This window comes from Sciurus vulgaris (genome assembly GCF_902686455.1).
Source record: "Sciurus vulgaris genome assembly, chromosome: 8".
Classification (NCBI taxonomy): Eukaryota; Metazoa; Chordata; class Mammalia; order Rodentia; family Sciuridae; genus Sciurus; species Sciurus vulgaris.
This window is the reverse complement of record NC_136468.1, coordinates 68,108,030-68,134,359: the sequence shown is the minus strand read 5'-3', so window position 1 is coordinate 68,134,359 and position 26,330 is coordinate 68,108,030. Positions and strand designations below refer to the sequence as shown.

Here is a 26,330-nt window from a genome sequence, read left to right as displayed (position 1 = left end):
AGAACAGCGTGAGCACAGAGGGCAGGGCCCTGATGCGCCCGGCCCTGAAGCGCCGGTAAAGGCGCGCTGAACGGGCATGCGCACCGGGAGCTATGTGAGGCCCAACCCAGCCTCAGCACCCCAGCCCAGCCAGGCGGAACAAACGATTCCCAGTACCTGGGTAAAATAAAGAGCAAACAGGACGCAAGCTTGCTATTAAGTTTGTCTGTTACAGCGGCTCTGAGAGGGGGTTACCTTGGAAATTTCTCTCTGTGGGGCAGCAAATGCACTATGCGTGTTGGACCAGCTTCCCCAATGCCCTTTTAATGATGCAATGACCATAAACTGACCACAATTTTCCCAGAGCCAGCTGGATCCTGTAAAAATCTGCGGTTGCTCCCCACTCCAGATGGCTCGGTGAAGTTGAATTTGTTGTTTGGTGCTTTGCTGTCCTCATCAAAGCAGAATTTGTTCAGGTCCAGAAGCGACGTCCCGTTGGCTGCTCTTTCAGACACCATAATGCTGGCAAAAACACAGGAGTCAGTATTTTCCCCAACAAATGGTGATTGAGAGATCCTTCTAACCTAGGCCCTGGGCTCACACCTCGGCTTTATTTTCAGTTCAAAGCAAGTCCTTCGTTATTGCAGTAAGAGCTCCTCACAGATCTCCCTTTTTCTGTCCTTGCCTCCTTTCCGATTATTTTTAACATAGCAACCGGAGGCATCCTGTTAAAGTGTTGTCAGATTGTGGCACTCCTCTGCTTCTAAGTCCCAAGTGGCTCCTCATTGCACCTGAAGTTCTAACTTTGATCTGAAGGACCCTTATGACATGTTCCACCGTCCCCCTCTGGACTCACCTCCTGCTAGCTCCTCTGCATGCTCCTTCTGCATGCTCCTGCTGCTGCTCTGGCCTCCTGACATTCTTGCACACTGCACCATGCTCTGGTCTTGGGTCATTGCACTTGCTGTGGAATGTTGCTCCCACAATACCCAGAAGATTCCTTGCTATAATGTAGATACTGAATGTCCTCCAAAGGCCCATGTATTAAAGGTTTGGCTCCCAGGGTGGCACTATTGAGATGTGGTGGAATCTATAAGAGGTGCCGCCTAGTTGGAGATCCTTAGGTCATAGGGGACATGCCCTTGAAGGGGATTGTGGGACCTTGGCCCTTTCCCCTCTCTCTTTTGTTTTGTAGCCATGAAATGAGTGGTTTTGTTTCACTGCAGAATACTGTCATGATGTGCTGCCTCACCGAAGAAAGGAGGCCAACTGATCGTGAACTGAAACCTCCAAAATCGTGAACCAAAATAAACCTTTTCTCTTTATAAGTTTATTGCCTCAGGCATTTGTTATAGTAACACAGAGATGACTAAGTCCCTCCCTCTTTCCCTTTCTTTAGCCTCTAATCAAACGTCACCTCAGTGAGGCTACCCCAACTAAAATATCAGTGACCCCTGCCCATTACTTCCTCTCTTGCTCCCCTCTTTATTTCTAATTCTTAGGACTTAATGCTATTCAGCATACTACACATTTTACTTATTTATCCTGTTTATTGCCTGTTTTCTCCCCCAGAATGTAAACACCAGGAGGCAGATTTATTTGCTTTATTTTGGGCACTCAATAAATAGTTGTTGAATGAATGAATGATAACAGCAGTTGAAAGCACAGTCATAAAGAAGACAACAAGAAAAATGTAAACTTTATCCCCTACCTGCAGGAGTTTATAATCTGTTGGAGAAAATCCCTGTACCCTTGCACCCACATCATCTCCCACGTTTGAGGGTTGGGAATTCCTCGACTAGTGCCTCAGTGGCATCCGTGTCATAGAGAGGCCTCCCAATGACCTAGTGTCATTCATTCAAGAGAGATTTGTTAAGGGCTGAATTTGGGGGTCCTAATCTCAGTTGAACCAGGGTCTAGACAAATAACACAAATGAGCAAAGCTATCTCCAAACTCAGAGCCTCTGATCAGGCCCAGCTTGGTGTGGAAGACTCTGAGACTCTGTAGGCTTCAATTCATAGAGAGTTTTTATCATGTCTCTAAGTTTCAGTTTCTCCATCTATGATTTATGCATTATGATTTATGCATAAATGTGCATAAATCATGTCAGCTTTTGCTACATAACACACCAGCCCAAAACTTGGTAGCTTAAAACAACAAGCACTTATATTTTTTTTTATCCTATAGTCGTTTTTGTTCTTGTTGGACTTGGCTGGCTTCTGTGGTCACTGGCAGCTCAGCTGGGACTGGAGGTCTAGGATGGCCTTGCTCACACAGCTGGTGGTGAGAAGGGGGCTGGTCTCTGCTTCTTGTTGCTCTCATCCTTCAGGAGGCTACCAGGCTCTTCACATGGAGATCTCTGGGTTCCAAAAGCAGCAAGAGAGAGCAAGCCCAGTGCCCAAGCACTTTGTAAGGCTCCATTGTGCTGTTGGATTTATGAATGTTCCAGTAGCCAAAGCAATTTGCATGATCAAGCCCAGATTCAAACAGAGAGGTCCATCTCTTGATGGGAGAAATAGTAAAACCACAATGCAAAGGACTATCACACAGACCGGGGGGAATTTGTGACTGGTTGTGTTTGTTCTTTGGGTATCAATCATATTTTGCCTTGGCAAAAGTTCTTACCAAAACATATATGGCTGCCATGAGAAGGTGCCTGGAAGACCTTCAACCATGGAATTGTAACTGACCACAGGCCCCAGCAGCTGTGCTTTGAAATCCATCCCTGGGTTTGTGGTGAGGCCATGTACCAATGACTGAGTGTGACAGATATACTAAGATAGGCTCATTCTGTCCTTTGACAGCTGACTTTGGCTTCAGAAGTCCTGATGCCCTTGTCAAACATTCCTTAGTCTAGAACATTTAAAACCACATTCCCTCCTCTTTCCTTCACTCGGGTCAGACTGGCATCATGGTCTAAAGACTCCCTCAGCCTCACCCAGCTCTCTCCCTGTTTTCTCCCACAGGCATTTCCCCCAGTGAAAGCCCTGCACATTTAATCCTGTCTTGGCATCTGGTTTTCAGAACACCCAGACTAACATGTGTTAGTTTTATTCTCTGTATCTCTCTCTGCAACCAAAGTGTGCCCTTTTTACATTCCACAACCTCTCTTAATGGCAGATAAAATGGGTTCTGGGCTCAGCAACTATGGAGCAAGGATGGCCTTGGGCTGCAGAGGATAACTGGGTTTGTCTGCTACAGAGGAAGCAGGCATGCCTGAGTCTCTACCATGCTTCACTGGCAAAACCCCACCTGTGTTTCAGCAGGAGTGGAGGCTGAGCATTGTCATCCCTGCCTCAATCACACAGTGCCGTGATACGAGTCACAACTACTAGAAGAGACACCACTTATTAAACGGCAGCCGCATGCTCTCAACACGAAGCACTTTTAAAACACCAACTCTAATTCCTTCATCTCCAAGAGGTTTGTACTCTTGCCCTCATTTTACAGGTGAAGAAAGAGCAGTTCAGAGCGGCTTCAGGACTTGTCCAAGAAAGTTAGTGCCTCTAGTTTTAGAGTCATTGTAAACTTTAAGTTCCATCAGTGAATATCCAGGCTCAGGGAGCAACATTCGGAGATCTGAGTCTTGATAACTACTCTGCAGAAGAGAGCTCATCATCCAAAGAATTCAGATGCCATATCTTTCGAATCTTTCAAACCTTCCAAATGTCTCGGGATTTTAATTTATTTTTATTTTTTAAAAAGTATTATTATTATTATTATCATCATCATCATCATCATCATCACCGTTTGTGGCATTGTTTGAGGTCGAACCTGGACATTATTTCATTCTTCCCTGACTCTTGGTATTTTTCCCCTAAACGCGTGACTTGGAAAGCCACTTCCCTTCACTCATCAATCCCTGCTTCAAAGGCCAGTCGCCCTACCTCCCACCCGTCTGATCACACAGGTCCTTCCCAATGCGGAGGTGGCTGCGCCCAGGCGCACTCTGGATGTGCCTGCATTCTCCACCTCCTGCTCACAAACAGCTTGCGAAGCGCTTTCAGGCAAGCTCCGGACGATTTACAACGGGAACGGGGACCGCCTCGGTGCCTTTGATGCCTCAGTGGGGCCTTGGGCTCATTCATCACCAGCCTGGGAACGCCGCAAAGGCTTTAGTGCTACCGGCCAGGGCCTGGAGCCCACAGGGACCGCGATGGGCAGCAGAGGGCGCCCGCTGCCTCCAGGCCACCCTCTGCCCTGGGTGCACAGCCTCCAACCACCCAGCTGCTGCCACCAGGTGCTGGCGCCCCGCCTACCCACTCTTCTGCCTGCTTACAGAAACTTCAAAAATCACAGTATTCAGAGACAAGTGTCAGAGACCGGCTGCTCCATTTCTGTTCTTTCTTTTTGTTCTGCTTGTGTGCTTGGCTTTGCCATGATTGGGATGGAAAAAGGCTTAAGCAAAGGAGGAGGTGGTGATGCAGGCTCAGGGTTTCTCAGCACTAACCAACCCACCTGAACATGGGATGCACAGACTGAGCTCCTGAAGGGAAGACTTGCACCCCAGGGCCTCAGAGGAAGGGGCTCTCTTATTGTCTCTCCTCACATGTTGGCTTTCATAGCATGGCTGGGAATTACCCTCTCTCATAAGCCCAGAGCGGAGACTTGAGCATTGTTTAGAATTAGCTTCAGTAATAAATACAGTTAGTCCAGTTACTGACTTAGTGTTGGCCTTCAGGCCTAATTTGAAGAGATCAAGAGCAAGACTCTGTATGGACTTGCCTGGATGGTCTAGGGCATTCAAAATGTGATTTCACCAGCTAATTTGGAACACAGTCTGCAAACTGTTCTTCCACCTCAGGGGACTCAGGACCACAGGAAAGCAGAATATGCAATGAATAGAATCCATTAAAGGGAGGAAACAGGGGAGGCTCAGGGGGACACAGGCATTGGTATATCCAGAGTTCTCATTCCTTACCGGAAACCCCTACCTACCTCTCTGGGCAGGGGAACAAAGAAAAGAGGAGGGTCTAGGTGGGTGGGGCATGAAAAGAGGAATTTCCCAAGATGTTCTGAGACCACCCAAGTGCTGGCATAGATTTAGATTTTTAAGGAAAGTGTAAGTGTGACTCTACAAATCATCTTTACTCAATCTCTAGGCCCAGACTTCTCTTAACTGAAGTTGGGTTCAATTTATGTATGAAGTAGGGTAGAAGACAAAATCCTAACTACCCATGGCAACTATTTCTATTCATCTAAGAGACTCTGAGGTGCAGGAATGCTTTGGTTGGGGTAGGAACCTATCATATGGTCTGGGCCTGTGACTGAGTTTAAAAGGTCTCAGCAGGAAGCAGATGGCAAAATAGGAGAATTTTAGGAGGCTTAGTGCAGGGGTTGTTACCAAGGTACACAGAGGGGCATGTGAACTGGAGGGTGGTGCAATGCCTCCACATCCTTACCACCCTAGGCCCAGAGAAGCCAGTCTGGGGAGCAGTTCCTGAAACCAGAACCCAGGCATGGAGAGTGCTATATGCAGGCAGCTGCCTTATAGGAACTGAACCCTTCAGAAGGCAGAGGGATGCACTCAGCAGACAGAGAGCCAGGGCACTGTACTGACTTCATGCTCTCCCTCTTTCCAGGCTCCCGGTTGGTCAACAGAAGATGGGAGGCAAGGAAACCAGTTGGCCAACCTCCTGCCACACAGGAGTGGAGACTGGATCTGAATGAGCAGATCAAACAAGTATTCAGACCAGAAAAGAACTGTTTTGATATCAAGGTCACACTGACTCTCTAGCAGTATGCTGGGTATATCAACTGAGGGAATAGGGAAATATTCATTAGCATAATAAAGGAATTTATATTTCTATTGCTTACCCGAGACAATCTTTATCTAGAGTCACTTGTCATTTGCATGACCATACTTATATATTGGCTCTGTGTCCAAAGTCACCGGGAGCAAACTGGCAAAACTTGTCAAAGACAAACTAAAGAGATTGTCCCCATGGTGACATCTGAAACAGAGACTCGCTCTGGCCAGAGTTTGTCTAGATGCAGGGTGCTCCCTCTGCAAGGGTCACTGCTTGGGATGTCCTGAGAATGGCCCTCTTCAGACTCCCAAGAAGCCAGTGACTTGCTGGTACGGAGATAAAGCTAACCCAGGGAATTACTAATCTTGTGGGTTTTTTTTTTTTTTTTTTTTTTTTTTTTGACAAAGTAGCTAGTAGAAAAACAATACTGTCCTCAAAAAGGCATATTGACCCAGAATCACAAGGGACTTTATTTTAAAATAATTGTGAATAGAATGTGAACCAAAGAACAAATCAAACTATACAAAATAACTCATCTTCCACTTGTATCTGCATTTTCCCCTTTGTTCATATGCAATTAAGTGGTGTAAGGTAAATTAGATGCTTTGTTTTGTTTTACATAGTACTTGGTTTGATTTATTTAAATTACTAGTAGTACATTTCTCTGGGAGTTCCTAGTTACTAATCCTTAGTCTCCAGCATCTATTATAGCTGCTAACTAACAGCACTGTCTTACCACTGGTGGCAATAAATAAAGAAAAGGCACAGTCCAGAGAGGGTCTAACAAGTCCCTCTGGTACTTTCTACGAACAGAGCAAAATAAAAAATAACTCTTAACAGAGTTGGAAAGTGGAGAAGGGAAATAACAAATAGGAAAGAAAATGAAAGAGAGGGAAGGAACAGGAACGATGAAAAGAGCCCTATAAGAAAATCAGACAGTACAAATGTACTTATTGTTATGGGCCATTTCCCCAAATGCCCATGATTCTTTGCTTCCTCCTGAGAACAAGGCAGAGAAGCCAAAGGGTCAAGGACCACCCAAGAGGCAAAAATGCCAAGCCTGAGTTTCAAAATGTGAATACCTGAAGGTGAGCTTTCTGCACGTAGCAGGGTTGTCATTAATGTCTTCCACAATGAAGGTTATCTGGATGCGGTTCTCCTGGCCCCCGAAGGGTCTGTCCCTCACCATTACTTCCAGAGAAATGGCGGGATTCTGTCTTAATTCACCTGCATCTCGGTCCATCCTCTGGGCCACATGTATTGTGCCAGTAACTGAGGAGGCAAGGATTAGAACATGACCCTTTGAAGAAGCAAAGGTGTATGGGGACTTGGAGAACATTGGAAAAGACCATCTTAATATGAGGACTGACTTAAATAGAGAATATTCGCTATTCATTTTTAAATAAAACTTATGTAAGTCCCTGTATTAGATATTTATTGGAGTATCTGGCCTGGTCCTTCTAGAATTTTTCAGGTTGGGCCCCAGGTTGCAATCCTTTCCCACAGATGACTCCAGTTTGACCCAGTGGGTTCTCTTATTGAATAATTTGTATCTGAGAGACATACCTTGGGGAATCCGTCAAGTTAACTGTAGAGCTACAGGTAAAAGCCAGAACTCTAGCTGCTGAGGTCTCTGGAGCAGAAATGACTCACACTTTTCTAAGCCCTGTGTCCTGCTTAGTCAACTCCTTTTTCTGAAATACCCAGTATCTATCTATCTATCTATCTCTCTCTCTCTCTCTCTCTCTCTCTCTCTCTCTCTCTCTCTCTCTCTCTCTCTCTCTCTCTCTCTCTCTTTTTCCTTTTCACTGGGGATTTATCACTGAGCTGCATCCCAGTTCTTTAATTTTTTTTATTTTGAGACAGGGTCTTGCTAAGTTGCTAAGGGTCTCACTGAGTTGTTGATGCTGCTCTCAAAGTTAATCATCCTCTTGCCTCAGTTGCCTGAGTCACTGGGATCACAGGTGTGCACCACCATATCCCGGCTCCCAGGATCTTTTTTTTTTTTTTTGAACCCAGGGCCTTGTGCATGCAAGGCAAGCACTCTACCAACTGAGCTATATCCCCAGCCCTCCCAGGATCCTTTTGATAGATGCCCCTACCAGTTTCCTTTTCTCGTGCTTAGTTTGGTTTGCCTTAGTTTCTGTGACTTGCAACCAGAGTTTTAACAAATATGCTCAAAACAAAACAAAACCTGAAAGCGTGTTTGTTAAAAGTTCAATTTTGCAGTACTAAATACTAAAGAGAACAGAATTCTTAACCATGGTTGTCCATCTCTACACTGTCAGTCGAGTGAGGTCTTCAATTCCAGGGCAGTGGGAGTGTTCAGTGGTTCAGCCTAATTATTACCTGTCCACCTTGGAAATAGGTATATTTTGCCCTAAAGTATATGTATTGTATGTGGTCAACAATACATTGTTTTTCTGGGATTGTTCAAGGCTGGTCTCCACAAAATCATTATGTAAAGTGAAATACTTTTGGGTAATGTGGTCTGGACTTATGGAGGTGGTACAATTTTCTAGTGACTAAGAGGGCAGGCTCTGGAGTCAGCTGGCTTGGACTGGTATTCTGCTTCACAACCTATTGGTGGTAAGACCTTGGACAAGTCACTTCACCTGTGTGGATTTCTCCCAAGCCTCAGTTTCCTCTTCTGTAAAGTGTGAATTATGATAGTTTATTGAGTTTATGTTGAGTATTTGGGATGGAATGCATGTAGATCACTCAATATACTGCCTAATATATATGAAGTCTCCAGAGAACACAGCCTTTACAGAAAGGAGAAACTCTTTTTCTCTGCACTGAGACACTCAGATTGGAAAATAACTCCCAGCAGTCTAGCAGATTGATCAAGAGAGACACTATTCAATATGTCACCACTGACCGCATGTAGCTATCTAGCATTTGATGTAAGGCTGGTCCTCACTGAGATATACTTTAAGTATAAAATATACAACAAACTTTTAAGATGTGATACCAAAGAAAATAACACAAATTATCTCATTAATAGCTTCTAAATATTGATTACATGTTAAAATGATAATATTGTGGATCTACTGAATTAAATAAAATGTATATTTAAAATTAATTTCACTTGCTTTCTTTTACTTCTTCAAAATGTGACTACTAGGGACTTTGAAATTACATATTTGATTTCATTCTATTTCAGTGCTGTAAAGATCCTCTTTTCCAAAGACTTCAGGGTACTTCCGGGTAGGTAACCCATCTATCCTCACATACAAACCTTCCTCATGGAGCTTGGTGAACACTACCTCACAATACAGCACCTTGGCATCTGAGAAAACAGCAGGAGCCTGAAGGCCTTTCTGACCCTCTCCTGCCTTCCCCTAAAGTAGGTCCTCAGAAGTGACCATAATAGCTGGATACGGTGGCGCATGCCTGTAATCCCAGCTGCTAGGGAGGATGATGCAGGAGGATTGTGAGTTCCAAGCCAGTCTCAGCAACTTAGCAAGGCCCTAAGCAACTCAGTGAAACCCTCTCTCTAAATAAAATATGAAAAAGGACTGGGGATGTTGCTCAGTGGTTAAGACACTTGGATTCAATTCCAGGTACCAAAAAGGGGGAAAAAAAAAAAAACTGAAACAGTCATAAGACCTTCATTCCATAGATTCTCTATCCATGCTCAGAGAAAAGAAGCATCCTTATGCTGGAAGACACAGACAGGTGAAAAAGGATCTGAACCCAGGCCTTGCTCATACCCCTCTGGTTTATTGTTAGATCTACACATTTTGCCCTTTGCCCTAACTTAGAACTGTCCACTTCTTCATGAAACTTTGCATACAGGTACAGTTTTCCCTGTATCTTTAAGTCTACATTTTTTAAGGTTCCTGCATTATATTTCTGAAGGTTCCTGCATTATATAAACTCACATTAAATAAATGCGCATGCCCTTTTTCCTTGTTAATCTGCCTTGAATAGATATAGACAGATTATCGGGGTTTCAATCATGAACCTACTGATGGGTCAGAAAAGGAATCTCCTCACCCCTACTAAGGTGAAGGGTGACATAATTGTCAACACTAGGGTCTGTTTGGTTTCCACAACTCCTGTGTCGGCTATTTTTAAGACCTCTATTCCTTGGTCACTAAGAATGACCCTAGGCAGAAAGGCATGCCCCACACCAGAACACAGAGAAAATATTGTAAGAAAATCCACATGACTGAATTATAGGATGCCCTTAGGGATGGTTGTTTGTGACTCACACTGGTTTATCAAAAAGTAGTCGCTAACAGTAGTAATGCTATAGAGAAGGTGGCCGGAAAAGCCTTCGTCATCAGGATCCTCCGCTGTAACATTGGCCACGATGGTTCCTAGACTCAGTTCCTCCGGGACTGAGTACACTCTTGTGGGGCTGGAACAGAAATACAGCAGACACAGCTAATCTTCAGGGGCATGGGAGGGTGCTGTCTGGGCGGTGGGTATTTTGGTTCATGCTAAATATAGCACCACGCTGTTGAAGTCGCATCAAGGAGCTTGGAAGGAGAACACAGCGCTGAAAGGAGGGGTGACTGGCTTTTGTATTTCCAAAGATCACATCCCTGCGGATGCAAAGAAAGTGCCACACTGTTATTGCAACAATTTACACAGGCCACAGTCTCTGACTCTGCACACGCCTCTCTGATGCCATTTCAGATCAGCCTTGGCATTAACATCTTTTAAAATAGAGACACTCGGCTTATCCAGCCCTCTTCTCTCCTTCTACCAATTTTTTTTGTGCAGAAGTTGTCTGGATTCTTTTAAAAATCCATCTGGACACAGCGTCTAGTACTGCTGGTTTCCTTCCTAGTGCCTGATTCCCACCCTGTGGATACCACCAGAAGCTGGAAAACTGTAAGGCTTCTGTGTTCTAGCACTTTTGCTCACTTTTTTCTTCCTTGTTTTTCTTTCTTTCTTTCTTTCTTTCTTTTTTTTTTTTTTTTTTTTTTTCCTTTTTTGACTGAGGATGTAGAATTTACACCTAGCACCTTTCCGAGTTGCATTAATCATGAGGTCATCTCTCTGAACTGAGAAGTAAGTCCCCCTGGCAGGAGACAAGTTCAGAGCACTGCTCTCCAAGGGTCACTTCTTACAAGATAACCCCAAATCACCAATTTACCCACCTTCCTCAGACCTAAGACACAGAGGTTGGAAGTTTTAACTCTACAACAGAGGTAAACTGAGTAGTTTTGAATGCGGGAAGTTCCTTTGCTGGGGCAAAATATTTCAGTGGGGCAAATGGTCACCTCTAATTTCCCAGTGTCCTAAGTTGGCATTTCCCCACCTAGGCTCTTCTTTAGGAAGGGCACACTTTAACCTCAGATCTAAGTGACCGAATTCACGTCCAGGGGCTCAGAATGTTTCTGCAGACCTGCCTCACCATTTCCGTCAAGGGGGTAGAGCCTGGGAAGGAGATACAAGGGAACAGGGGCAGGCACTCACCCAGTCCTTCCCGCGAGGGGCCTCCCTGGGTTCTGGGTCTCCACCCTCATCAGTGAGGGGCCTCCTGTGGATGCCCCCCATCCCTGGGGAGGAGTACTCTCATTCAGTCCAAGAGGTTATCCAAGGTCTGGGCTTCCCTTCCCAGTGTCCCCTAAGCAGACCTATCGGTCTTCTCACTTACCTGCCATACCCCTTCTCAGGAGCATCTGTGACACTGACAAAAGTTGGGTCCAGAAATAAGCAAAATGGGGGGTGGGGGCATGCTGAGGAGGTTGGGGTGGTGGTGGTGGTGGTGTAGGAAACAAAACCAGAGCCAGAGGACAGAAGCAGTCACCCTACCTCCTGTGACCACCTGAGCCCTTTGTTCATTCAGTGAGAACACCGTTTTTCACCTGGGATGCTTCCTCTTTTGTCACTGAGTGGTTCTGTCAATTTCCACCAAAGGGGTCACTAAGATACCTTGCTACCTAGACTTGCCTTGCTTTCCAGGTCACTCCCAGGACCAGCAGAGCCAGGGCCAAAGGGGAGTACATTAGAAATGCAGATTCCAGGCCCATTCACCACAAACTGCTGAAGGACTATCAGAATGTTCACAGAATGTCCAGGGGGTATGCATACACTTTCCAGTTTGAGAAGGACCACTATTATTGGTGTTGCCAGAGGTGACCGCCACAGGGCCCCCACCTGTCCTTGGACACAGAGAGGACAGGTTGGGAGGAAAACTCCCTTCCTTCTGCCCTTCCTTCTAGGCAGTGGTTCTAACTGGGGGCAGTTCTAGCTGGACACATTTTGGGTTGTCACAATTTGGTGAGGGAGCTGCACATAATATCTAGAGGGTAGACACCAGATTCTGTGAAATAGTATACTGTACACAGGACAGGCCTGCCATAAAGAGGTATATGGCCAGTGGCACACTGTTTAAATTCCACTAGGAAGGTTCCTTTGGTCCATGCTGGGACAGCAGGCCCCGGGAAGGGGCTGGTTAGGCTACAAACAGCCTGTCCTTGGCTGCCCTGATAGTCAGTTTGAAAGAAGACAAAATATTTGATCTATTTGATTTTGGGATCCAAGATCCAGGTCTATTCAAAATATCATTCAACATCAAGGTCTGTGCAAGGTCTGTGCAAGATCTACACAAAAGAGACTGGGTAAAGCTCTGGTACCAATTCAATTCTCATACCCTTTTCCCCTTACTCCTGATCACCAGAGCCTGGACAAGGGGTAGGTGGGTGCCTGCAGTCACATCGACAAGAAAGGGTAGGAATTCTGGGTGATAAAGGATGGCTTCATCCCTATGAGTCAGTACTCATTAAGTGTTCATGACATGGCCAGGCACCAGATAAAAGAAGATCCAGAGTAAATATGAAAGAAATGGGCAGGGGGTGAGATGGGGGAAGACGTACCTGCTGACACCTAAAATAAAGTGCTCTGCAAAAATAGCAAGCACTGTGCATCTGTAAAGAGTAAATATGTCAAGTACTTTTACAATAAAGTGCTCAGCTTTAATAATGACAGACTTCTGGAGTGCACATCATGAGTCCACAAAGCATTCAGAAGACATTTGTCACCACCCAGGGATGAAATGGTGAGACATTTTCAACAACAGAAACAGTACTCGTTTTTGATGCAATTAATAAATTGCAGGTGCTCAACCAATAGGGAAGGTAGAAGGGCTGTTTCTACATTTTAAGTCTCTGTGTCACACTCAAACTCAGTGCACCTGGGTCAGTTGAAGATTTAGTTTTATTAATCCTGAATTAAATAATTTATGGTTAGTGCTAGTGCTAATATGGGGGACGAAGAAAATCAGGAGTTCAAGGGAATCCTCTGAGCTCCTGGGTCAGCACCTAGTCTTATACCAAGCAGATCCTTTGACATCGAAGATGGCTGAGGGACAAGGTTGCTAGTAATTGAACATCTTGGGCAGAGTTGGGCAGCAATCTGGTCCAGATCCCTTTTTAAGAGGGCAGGCTGCTACAGACCTGCCTTTGCCACCCTCCATTGAACACTGAAATAAATGGGACTAGTTAAAGAAAATTACAGAGTCACACAGGTAACACTTTCCCACCCAGGGACTGAAACTAATAGGTTCATCTCTCAAACCAAATGCAAGAACCAGGGAGATTCAGGCTGACCACTTGGTGGCCCCTAAACCAGCCAAGGTCAATTTCTCCCCCTGCTAAGGCCAAGTGCTGCATTTTAGAAGGCAGTACAAATCAGATGATTTATAAACTCTGCCCCTGGGAAGAATTTATTTTCCCTTTTGAAACCCTATTAATCTGCTCCTCCATCTCAGACTAGACATGTGGGGAGGTATCAAAGAAAGCATCAGATCCTGCCCCATAGCCTTCACCCTCCTCTGGGGGTCACTGAGGAATTCATAGAACTGTGCTGGCCAGTATCTTAACCTGAGGCCCAGCTGGGATGTCACTACTTACACACTGCCTGGTCTGTGCTTCTAGAACAACCCGTCAGTGGAAGTGCACTGTGCTCTCCTGAGCCTAACCTGGCAACAGGCGCTGAGGCAAAGTATTACATGGGCATTTGTCTGCTGCGGTTGTCTCTGTGTTGACACCCATACGCTGGGCTGCGGACAGTGGTTAACATCCAGAAGGTTCACAATGGTGGTGTGTTTAAAGTGGCACCAGGTTAGCCTGGAAATGGGGTGGCCTCAACACCTCACAATTTTAGAATATTTTTACAAGCATGCCTACTTTTTTAAATAAACTTTTACTTAATTTTATTTTTAATTGACAAATCCTAATTGTATCCTAATCACTTTTTGTTGGTAGAGTATCCTGTGCTGAATTTATTCTCAGCCATTCATGCTATGAATCCCCAGGCAGGTGATTTTGCTATTTTCCTTGAAGTTGGCTTCTGTACCTACCTCAGGTACTGGGGCAGGCAGAATCTCTATAATTAAAAAAGTCAGATTCAAAATCCCATCTTCCCCTTCTGCATTCCCAACTACCACAGGCTAGGCTGTGGCTTTGGGCCTGGGATGGTGCCAGACCCACTGCCGCAGGCTGCCCTGCTGGAAGCTCTTACCTGCCCTACCTCTGCTGCAGACAGCCAGAAGTCTTTCTGGATTGACGGGGGCAGGAAGAAACTTCACAGTGCCCTAAGGAGACAGACTTCTTACTGAGGACACCCGCTAAGAGTGGGCTTTATGAAATCCTGACTGATGATATGTGCTCCAGGATTCTGCTATGATTATCATGAAACACTTACTGCACAAGTTATCTGCCTTATATTGATCTTCTACATGTGCACAGTGACAAGCCTAACTAAAGTCATTGCGCCCAGCCCCCACTCCTCTCTCTACCATGTCCACGATCCCACAGTGCAAGTGAGTGTGGGGTACTGGAGGCACAGGGAGCCATGGTGGAGAATGGAAGTCCAGATGCCCAGATAAAAGACACTGAAGATCCCGTGCCTCTCGTCTCTCTTCCAGGCCAGAGCAAAGGGCATCCCTCTATCTTGTCATAAATGTGTCTGAGGAGACTTGAAAGTCAGTGCCTGTTGCCTGGGGAACCCTGCATGCCCTCAGGCCTACCTGGTAAAGCGAGGGATCTCATCATTGATGTTCACAATGGTCAGTCGGAGCACCGTGGAGGCTTTGAGGCCTCCACTATCCCTCACTTCCACGATGAGGTGGCAACTGTCAGGGAAACATTCCAAGTAAGAGACAAGCTCTGCTGACACTACTCACAGAGGGGTGGAAGAGAATGGAATGGGTCTTACACTACCGCAGACCATTAGACCTGCTATGCTCGCCTTCTCTACCCAGCCCTGAAAGCTCACTCCCCGATTTCTCCTTCTGTAGTTGTTCTTCACAGCTACCACCTCCCAGGATGGCCCGCTCAAGCCAGCCAAATTGTACCCTCTGTCTCCTGATTCTTCACACTGTCCCTGCCAAGTGTCTATCCTGCTTGAAAGGAGCCAGGCTTCCATGGCATAAGTGACTATCTTAGTTCTCATGACAGGTACAGGGTCAGGAGCCTTACCTGGCTCACCCAGAACCTGTGGCTATCATCCCAAAGCCTGGCCTCTCCTCTGAGCTTGCTCCTTCCATCCTGTGGTCTCCTGCTTGCCAGCCCCTTCCCGGACAACGGCCTCTCAAATGGCACTGGACTCTGAGCATTCTTCCTGATATGTGGCCTCCCATGCTGCCATTCCTACTATGTAGAGAGGATGGTTCTGGACAGGAAGGACACCTTCAGACAATCCCCTCCTCCGCTGTTCCCCGTTCCCCCTTGGGTTCAATGTTCACTGAACTGAGTGAGGTAGCGGCCACGCAGGGCCCCAGCTGCCCTCAGGTCACACGTGGCTGCTTTCTCACTTTTCCTTTGCCCCTCAGATAAACGGTACTTGAAGGAAGGTCATTGACATGGCTACCAGTTTTTTGTTTGTTTGTTTTTTGTTTTTTGTGTGTGTGGTACTGGGGATGGCTACCTGTTTTGTCCTGCTTCAAAGTCCAATTCTGTTGTGGAGAAGACGGTGCCATTAGCAGACATTCCAAAGTTATTTGAGGAAGAAATCAGGAAATACTAAAAAACAAGGGGAAAAGTAGAATTAAATCAGCACATGGATACACCCTTCCCCAGAAGCGTTTGTTTGGTTCCCATTTTATATTCTAGGCCCTCGGAGCATTGTTGATGAGTCAGGATGAGCCCAAATGGACAGTTCTTGGACTTGGCTGCTGAACATAAGAGCTTCCATGGGCTGGGGATATAGCTCAGTTGGTAGAGTGCTTGCCTTGCAAGCACAATGCCCTGGGTTCCATCCCCAGCACCGCAAAAAAAAAAAAAAAAAAAAAAAAAGGACTTCCAGATTTGCTGGCCTGAGCCTCTGGCTGTGACTGACCACACCCGGAGATGCTGGCCATTGGAAACTGCTCCAGCTCCCGCAAGTATACAAAGGGCCCTGGCTGCTGGTTCCTGTCTCCTTATCCCTGTCACTGTCTTCTCACTTCTGCTTCCAGACAATGTCTGGCTTTGAGTCTTTCTTGACTTTAACCAGCTAAGTACACCTATCATATATGAAATAACTGGACTATGCCAAAGTAAATAAGATCTTCTCTCCACCCCTAAAAGAGCTGACAATATAAAAGGGTGCAAAAATGTATTCAAGTGGCAGTCATTGAAATGATGGCGGGGACATGGAAAAGACAAGTGTGACCTGAGAATGAAATTGAGCAGGGCTTCGAGTCCAGGTTGGAACCTGGGTTGGGGATGTAGAAAAACTATTTTTAAATCTCATCCTGGTAGGTGGCCACTGGTAAAGTCCTTGTCACATCTGTAGGTAGTGAGAACCTTTGTCAACCATGACCCCCAGAGTCCAATCAGCTCTCCTAACGATTCCCTGCCCAGAACCCTTTTGTCTAATGAAACACGTGGCTCGTATGCACAGCCCACAAGGGCCATCCCACAGGAGGACCATGGCTGTGCTACCCCTGGATGCTCATCGAGATGGCTTCCTTGCCCAGACAATGGAGTCAAGGAAAGAGGGAAAGAACTTGGATCAGAAGAGCTGAGTCCAAATTCTGGTTGTTGCCACAATATCTGGGACAAGTCCCTTCCTTACTTATAACTTAAGGACAATACCACCAATTGCTCCTTTGTGTTTTTGGCAGGATTAAATGAGGTTGCAACTGTAAAATATGAAGGGCTGCAGCAACATTTGAGACTTACATGTTTATATCCATTTGTTCCAAAGGGCTTTAAGGTTAGAAGGGTTCATTAATTCCTGCTAGGATGAGAGATGATCTATCCTCAAGGCCTTAGATCTCTGGAACAGATAATCAGTGGAGGTTTTGTAACCGGAGCCATAGCCCCTGAAGTCTAGAATCAAAGGAAATCCTGGCCAAGGTTTCCAACCCAACGATTTTCTGTGTGATTGCTGCTGAGCTCCCAGTATGAGAAGAGAGAACACAGAAAATAGATTAAAAGTCTCCTTTGGGGCCAGTATAAGGCTTTTAAACCATCTTTTAAAAGTATTTACTTTCTGTTTATTATTTAATAATCTCTTTGTAGTTTTAATGAATGTACTTTTTATACAAAAATTGGAAAAGATGGAGAAGTATTAAAAAGGAACTAAGTATAAAGTCACCTATAAAATCTCAGCATTTTGATGAATAATCTTCTGTTCTTTTCTGTGCAAACATAAACCCTCCAAAATTTTGAGATGATGTTCTAATCAAAATGGTAATGTCTTTTTCTTTGCACTGATGTATCAAGCATTTCCTCCTATGCCCGATTCTTATTTTATAACTTAATGATGGCACAGCATTGTCCTCTAAGGGTTTATTTTACTAAGACTTTCTAGCTAATCATTTAGGTGTTTCCTGCCTGTTTTTATGAGGGAACATTTGGGCAATACCAAGGGGAACCCATTTCCCCAAACCCTCAGATTGTATAAACCCCTTGGCAGCACTCTGATGCAGGGTATTTAAATCCCAAGGTCCCCACCAACTGACCAATTGTCTCTCTGGGCAGCTATTCCTGAGTCTGCAGCTGTCCACATGCAGAACATTTCTGTGTCTTTGAGCTGAGTCTTCTCTGCAGAGAATCCTCACATATTCACAAATCAGAGGACCAAGCTCAATGTGATAGAAGGACAAAGCTTTAGAGACCATTTACTATAGGAGGCCATTTATTATATGCCCCTGAATCAGGATGTCTTTCCACATGTACTTGGCATGCTCTAGGAAATGGGTTGGTCCCAAGCAGTGAACGGTCTTGAGATACAGAGATGATAGGCCCTAACCTCCAAACTCTATGGTCAACTGAGGGAATAGAGTAGATGTGGGAGAGGGACTCCACGTTGAATAAATACAGGATATAATGGGAAAAGAGGAAAAGTTCTCAGACTTGTCTGAAATTTGAGTCGCAAATTGGAGTAGTAAGATAAATTCAGTGATTTGGAGCCAGACTTCCTGGATTGAATCCTAGTTCCACCACTTTCCAGCTCTGTGAGTTCGTACAAAGAGTAATGGTAATAGGGCCTACCCTAAGGGGGTAGCCCACAACTAACATTAACTACTGCTGTCCCAGGTGAGCTGAAGTTCTCTGAAGAAGCTGCCTCTGCATTGAAGAGTTTGAAGACTGATGTCATTGTACGAGGACTTCGTGAGAAACGGAATGTTGCAGGTCAGGAGCCAAAGGCCAAAGTTATCCTGGTTCACCTTCAGTCCCTTTTTTTTTTTTTTTTTTTTTTTTTTTTTTTTTTTTGGTACTAGAGATTGAACCCAGCCACATCCTCAGCCCTTTTTCATTTTCTCTTTTGAGACAGGTCCCATTAAGTTGGTTACAGTCTCACTAAATTGCTGAGGCTAGCCTCAAACTTGCTATCCTCCTGCCTTAGCTTCCTGAGTCGATGGGATTCCAGGCATATGCCACAACACCCAGCCTTTAGTCCATTTTAATAGCCATTCACTATCAACCTTGTATCTGAGTTAGCATCCTTGTGACTACTTGATAAAGCTCCTGGGATATGTTTGGTAGACCTCTGGCCTCCACCAACTCTAAAGCCAAGAATGCCATCACATCTGAATCCTGTAAAAGATTTTTCCACCTTGTTAAAGACAACATCTGAATCTTATGAAAGATTTCCCTGCCTCTGTAGTCCCCAGCTTGGTGACCCCACCTATTTTCTTTTGTGATTATAAGTTCAGTAACTTCTTCTGCAGAAGAACCATACATATCATTCTGGCTAGGTTGAATCTATGTTCCGAAGTTGAATCAATGTTCCTGGTCCAAAGTTACTCATATATGACCGAATAAATTATTTTCTTATTTTCTCAAAGCAGAGTTATTTTCTGTTGACACAAATTATAATGTAAACTCTTGGGCTGGGGATGTAGCTTAGAGGTAAAGCCCTGGAGAGCCTCCTATGTTTGATCCCCAGACGGGGGTAGGGGTGGGGTGGTGGCAGAGGGACAAAAAAAGACCCTGAGTGAAAGGGCTTCCTTGTTCATTGTACTCATAGCTATATTCCCTGTATATGATGGAGGCTGGCACATAGCAGTTCCTTAGTAAGTATTTACTAAGTGTTAAATGTTGGGGTTTTCTTCTGTAGGAGACCAACATTCCTCCACCACTCTTAAAATAACAATGAAAAACCATCCTGCCAAACACCATATAAAAATCTATTTGAGAGGTTACAAGATGGCAGCCTAGAGGGTGGCTGCATTTCATGTTGCTCCAGGACTCAGGATTCAAAAGAGGAGATATTGAGACACTTGGCACCAACTCAAAGCAGCCGGGTGACTCTCACCCGTTGGGAAGGCATCCCGGATGGGACGGTGGTCCCGGGACGCAGGAAACTTTGTGAAGTAGAGCTGCCGGCGAGACACCCCTCCCCCCGCTGGAGCAGTGAACTCGGACAACTGGGAGCGCCGTAAAGGAGGCCGCTCAGCACAGCGCTAGGACTCGGAGCAACCACTGGGGCTCCGGCAGCTGCCCAGGGGAGGAGTGGCGAGGAGAGCTGTGTGGACTCAGGACACCGGGGCCTGCCCTGAGGAGGAGGAGGAGGAACGTGGCCGCTTGGATTCGGAGTGACTGCACCAGAGCTACAGGCGGTTGCCAGTGGAGAAGCTCCGCGGCGAGCTGTTTGGACTCAGAATGACTGCTTCTGAACACCGGGGCCTGCCCTGAGGACGCAGAGGAGGAGGAGGAGCGTGGCCGCTTGGATTCAGAGTGACTACACCAGAGCTACAGGCGGTTGCCAGAGGAGGGGCTGCGTGGCGAGCTGTTTGGACTCAGACCACTTCTGAAAACCGGGGCCTGCCCGGAGGAGTAGGAGGAGGAGGAGGAGGAGCGCGGCGGGTCCTGTGGACTCGCAGTGACTGCATTAGCGCTCCAGGCGGCTGCTCAGAGGAGAAGGCGAGTGGTGAGTTGTTTGGACTTAAAGCGACAGCTCCTGAACACAGGGGGGCTGCCTGGAGGAGAAGCGTGGTGGGTCGCTTGGTCTTGAGTGGCCACTCCAGAGCTCCGGGCGGTTGCCCAGAGGACCCGTGCAGCGGGTCACATGGATTCAGAGCCACTCAGAGCGACCGCTCCTGAACACCCAGGGGGTTATCTGGAGAAGGAGGAGGAACGGGGAGGGTCACTTCGACTCGGAGTGTTTGATTGCCCAGGGCTACGGGTGGTTGGTGGGAGGTGGAGGCACGCAGTGAGTTTCTTGGACTCCTAGTGACCGCACCGGAATACTGGGCGGCTGTCTGGAGGAAGAGGCGTGTGGCGGGTCTCTGGGACTCAGAGCAATTGTACGGGGCCCCAGGTGGCTGCTCAGAGGAGGGGCCGCATAGCCAGGCGATTAGGTGCAGAGCAGGGTCCCAGGATCTAGGAGGCTTCTGGGTGGAAGAGCCGCACAGAGACAGGCTTAGGGCGGAGCGAAGGTTCCAGGCCTGTGGGCAGATTCTCTGAGGAGGGGCAGCCTAAGGAGATTCATCTGCAAAGGGTGAGGCTCCCAGGCTCAGGAGGTAGGGCCAGGCCCCTGGGAACTTTGCAGAGGAAGGCAGCTCAGCCCAGGCGGTAGCTGTAAATTGACGGGAACCTCTAGGAGGGAACTGGCCAGCGAGACCTCCCCACCGGGTGAGTCTTCCCTGCCGGGTGAGGTTTCCCCACAAGGACGGTAAAACCAGAGACTCAGGCCCAAACAGGCCTTGCCTCAGCCCGCAGCCTAGGTCCCCTTTGGATGACCATTGGTCAACAAGTGGAGGCACCTCTGCCCACTAGCAGGGATTATACCCCACCTGAAGGCCACCACTCCTAGAGAGGCAGCTTCCTTGTGGAGCACCGCATTATCAACTTCCTCCAAGACTTCAGCCTACTGAAGGCTAAGGGGGGATATATATAGAAATCTTCAGGGACATTGTAAGTCAATAGAGGAAATCTGCAATATCTCAGCGGTCCACTGATACCTGAACAATATGAGAAAACAAGGAAAGAAAATGCTGCAAACAAATCTAGATGTTACATCAATAAAACCCAATGACAGCATGGCAGAAGAAATGACAGAAAAGGAGTTCAGAATGTACATAATTAAAATGATCAGAGAAGCAAACGATGAGATGAAAGAGCAAATGCATGCACTGAATGATGAGATGAAAGAGCAAATGCAAGCATTGAATGATCGCACCAATCGACAATTAAAAGAGCAAATACAGGAAGCAAAAGATCATTTCAATAAAGAGTTAGAAATATTGAAAAAAAAAAACAAACAGAAATCCTTGACATGAAGGAAACAATAAACCAAATTAAGAACTCCATAGAAAGCATATCCAATAGGATAGAACACCTGGAAGACAGAACCTCAGACATTGAAGACAAAATATTTAACCTTGAAAACAAAGTTGAACAAACAGAGAAGATGGTAAGAAATCATGAACAGAATCTACAAGAACTATGGGATATCATGAAAAGGCCAAATTTAAGAATTATTGGGATTGAGGAAGGCTTAGAGAAATAAGCCAAAGGAATGAACAATTTATTCAATGAAATAATATCAGAAAATTTCCCAAATCTGAAGAATGAAATGGAAAATCAAGTTCAAGAGGCTTATAGGACTCCAAATACACAAAATTACAACAGACCCACACCAAGGCACATTATAATGAAAATACCTAACATACAAAATAAACACAGAATTTTAAAGGCTGTGAGAGAAAAGAACCAAATTACATTCAGGGGGAAACCAATACGCATATCAGCAGATTTTTCAATCCAGACCCTAAAAGCTAGAAGGGCCTGGAACAACATTTTTCAAGCCCTGAAAGAAAATGGATGCCAACCAAGAATCTTATACCCAGCAAAACTTACCTTCAAATTTGACGATGAAATAAAATCCTTCCATGATAAACAAAAGCTAATTTACAAAAAGAAAGCCAGCATTACAGAACATTCTCAACAAAATATTCCATGAGGAAGAGATGAAAAACAAAGAAACAAATCAGCAAAGGGAGGAATTATCCTAAAGGAATTGTCAAATAAAGGAGGAAACAAGTTGTGTCAAACAAATAAATAAATGAAATTTTAAAAAATGAACCAAATGACCGGGAAACCAAATCATATCTCTATAATAACCCTGAATGTTAATGGCCTGAATTCATCAATCAAAAGACATAGACTGGCAGATTGGATTAAAAAGAAAGATCCAACAATATGTTGCCTGCAAGAGACTCACCTCATAGAAAAAGATACCCATAGACTAAAGGTGAAAGGATGGGGAAAAACATACCATGCACATGGACTCAGCAAAAAAGCTGGAGTATCCATCCTCATTTCCGATAATGTGGACTTCAAGCCAAAGTTAGTCAGAAGGGATAAAGAAGGTCATTTCATACTGCTTAAGGGAAGCATAAATCAGCAAGATATAACAATCATAAACATCTATGCCCCAACAGTGGCTCATCCATGTATGTCAAACAAATCCTTCTCAATTTCAGAAACCAAATAGACCATAACACAATAATACTAGGTGATTTTAACACGCCTCTCTCACCACTGGACAGATCTTCCAGACAAAAATTGAACAAAGAATCCATAGATCTCAATAACACAATCAATAATTTAGACTTAACAGACATTTATAGAATATACCATCCAACCAAGAGCGAATACACTTTCTTCTCAGCAGCACATGGATCCTTCTCTAAAATAGACCATATATTATGCCACAAAGCTAATGTTAGCAAATACAAGAAGATAGAGACACTACCATGTATTCTATCAGATCATAATGGATTGAAGTTAGAAATAAATGAAAGAGTAAAACACAGAAACTATTCCAACATCTGGAGATTAAACAATATGCTATTATATGATGAATGGATAACAGAAGATATTAGGAAGGAAATTAAAAAATTCTTAGAGGTAAATGAGAACAAAGAAACATCATATCAAAATCTCTGGGACACTATGAAAGCAGTACTTAGAAGGAAATTTATTTCATGGAGCGCATTTAATAAAAGAAGTAAAACTCAACAAATAAACGACCTAACACTACAGCTCAAAGCCCTAGAAAAGAAGAACAGAACAGCACCAAAAGTAGTAGAAGACAGGAAATAGTTAAACTCAGAGCTGAAATCAATGAAATTGAAACAAAAGAAACAATACAAAAAATTGACAAAATAAATAGTTGGTTCTTCGAAAAAATAAACAAAATTGATAAACCTTTAGCCACACTAACAAAGAGAAGACGAGAGAAAACCAAATCACTAAAATTCAGAATGAACAAGGAAATATCACAACAGACAGGATTGAAATACAAAACATAATTAGAAGCTATTTTGAAAATCTATACTCCAACAAAATAGAAAATTTCAAAGACATCAACAGGTTTCTCGAGACATATGAATTGCCTAAACTGAACGAGGAGGACATAAACAATTTAAATAGACCAATTTCAAGTACTGAAATAGAAGAAGTCATCAAAAGCCTACCAACAAAGAAAAGTCCGGGACCAGATGGGTTCTCAGCCGAGTTCTACAAAACCTTTAAAGAATAGCTCATTCCAATACTTCTCAAAGTATTCCATAAAATAGAAGAGGAGGGAACCCTCCCAAACTCATTCTATGAAGCCAATATCACACTGATACCTAAACCAGACAGAGACTCATCAAGGAAAGAAAAGTTCAGACCAATATCCTTAATGAACATCGATGCAAAAATTCTCAACAAAATTTTAGCAAATCGCATACAAAAACATATTAAAAAGATAGTGCACCATGATCAAGTGGGTTTCATCCCAGGGATGCAAGGTTGGTTCAACATCAGGAAATCAATAAACGTAATTCACCATATTAATAGACTTAAAGTCAAGAATCACATGATTATTTCAATAGATGCAGAAAAAGCATTTGATAAAATACAGCACCCCTTCATGCTCAAAACACTAGAAAAAATAGGGATAGTGGGAACATTCCTTAACATTGTAAAGGCCATTTATGCTAAGCCCATGGCTAATATCATTCTAAATGGTGAAAAACTGAAAGCATTCCCCCTAAAAACTGGAACAAGGCAGGGATGCCCTCTTTCACCACTTCTATTTAACATTGTTCTTGAGACTCTAGCCAGAGCAATTAGACAAACCAAAGAAATTAAAGGGATACGAATTGGAAAAGAAGAACTCAAACTATCCCTGTTCGCTGATGACATGATTATATATTTAGAGGAACCTGGAAATTCCACCAGAAAACTCTTAGAACTCATAAGTGAATTCAGTAAAGTAGCAGGTTACAAGATCAATGCTCATAAATCCAACGAATTTTATACATAAGTGATGAATCTTCAGAAAGAGAAATTAGGAAAACTACCCCATTCACAATAGCCTCGAAAAAAATAAAATACTTGGGAATCAATCTCACAAAAGAGGTGAAAGACCTCTACAATGAGAACTATACAACACTAAAGAAAGAAATTAAAGATCACCTTAGAAGATGGAAAAATCTTCCATGTTCTTGGATAGGAAGAATTAATATTGTCAAAATGGCCATACTACCTAAAGTGCTATACAAATTCAATGCAATTCCAATTAAAATCCCAATTGTGTACCTTACAGAAATAGAGCAAGCAATTATGAAATTCATCTGGAAGAATAAGAAACCCAGAATAGCTAAAGCAATCCTTAGCAGGAAGAGTGAAACAGGGGGTATTGCAATACCAGATCTTCAACTCTACTACCAAGCAATAGTAACAAAAACGGCATGGTATTGGTACCAAAATAGAAAGGTAGATCAATGGTACAGAATAGAGGACACGGACACAAACCCAAATAAATACAATTTTCTCATACTAGACAAAGGTGCCAAAAATATGCAATGGAGAAAAGATAGCCTCTTCAACAAATGGTGCTGGGAGAATTGGAAATCCATATGCAACAGAATGAAACTAAACCCATATCTCTTACCATGCACGAAACTAAACTCAAAATGGATTAAGGACCTCGGAATCAGACCAGAGACCCTGCAGATTATAGAAGAAAAAGTAGGTCCAAATCTTCACCTTGTTGGTCTAGGATCAGACTTCCTTAACAGGACTCCCATAGCACAAGAAATAAAAGCTAGAATCAACCACTGGGATAGATTCAAACTAAAGAGCTTTCTCTCAGCAAAGGAAACTATCAGTAATGCGAAGAAAGAGCCTACAGAGTGGGAGAATATCTTTGCCAATCATACTTCAGATAGAGCACTAATCTCCAGAATCTATAAAGAACTCAAAAAACTCTACTCCAAGAATTCAAATAATCCAGTCGACAAATGGGCTAAGGAAATGAATAGACACTTCACAGAAGAAGATCTACAAGCAATCAACAAACATATGGAAAAATGTTCAAACTCTCTAGTAATAAGAGAAATGCAAATCAAAACCACCCTAAGATTCCATCTCACCCCAATTAGAATGGTGATTATCAAGAATACAAGCAACAACAGGTGTTGGCGAGGATGTGGGGAGAATGGTACACTCATACATTGCTGGTGGGGCTGCAAATTAGTGCAGCCACTCTGGAAAGCAGTGTGGAGATTCCTTAGAAAACTTGGAATGGACCCTCCATTTGACCCAGCTATCCCACTCCTTGGCCTATACCCAAAGGACTTAAAATCAGCATACTACAGAGATACAGCCACATCAATGTTCATAGCTGCTCAATTCACAATAGCCAGACTGTGGAACCAACCTAGATGCCCTTCAATTGATGAGTGGATAAAGAAGCTGTGGTATATATATACAATGGAATATTACTCAGCCATAAAGAATGATAAAATTATGGCATTTGCAGGCAAATGGATGAAATTGGAGAATATCATGCTAAGTGAGATAAGCCAATCTCAAAAAGCCAAAGGACGAATGATATCGCTAATAAGTGGAGGATGACAACATAATGGGGGGGAGGGAAGGGTTAGTGTTAGGGTTAGAGTTAGGGTTAGGGAGGGGGGCAAGAATGGAGGAAGGAAGGACTGTATAGAGGGTAAAGAGGGGTGGGAGGGGTGGGTGGAAGGGAAAAAATAACAGAATGAATCAAACAACATTACTCTATGTAAATTTATGATTGCACAAGTGGTATGCCTTTATGCCATGTACAAACAGAGAAACAACATGTATCCCATTTGTTTATAATAAAAAAATAAAAATAAAAAAAATAAAATAAAATCTAGAAATTAA

At 44.2% G+C, this 26,330-nt stretch overlaps 1 protein-coding gene across 3 annotated transcripts in view; it reads right to left on the bottom strand.

Moving 5' to 3' along the window:
- Positions 1 to 26,330, bottom strand: part of LOC306667408 (cadherin-related family member 3-like) — a 637,878-nt gene that overhangs the window by 587,146 nt on the left and 24,402 nt on the right. For all 3 annotated transcript variants that reach the window (XR_013765536.1, XM_079150011.1, XM_079150012.1), the window contains 5 exons: positions 15,622 to 15,716; positions 14,723 to 14,827; positions 9,951 to 10,099; positions 6,813 to 7,002; positions 330 to 501 (listed from right to left, as the gene is read on the bottom strand). Coding sequence is in view for 2 of the 3 variants with exons in the window: in XM_079150011.1 (XP_079006137.1) it covers positions 330 to 501; positions 6,813 to 7,002; positions 9,951 to 10,099; positions 14,723 to 14,827; positions 15,622 to 15,716 (711 nt within the window). In the remaining variant the exon portion in view is untranslated. The remainder of the gene's footprint in view (positions 1 to 329; positions 502 to 6,812; positions 7,003 to 9,950; positions 10,100 to 14,722; positions 14,828 to 15,621; positions 15,717 to 26,330) is intronic.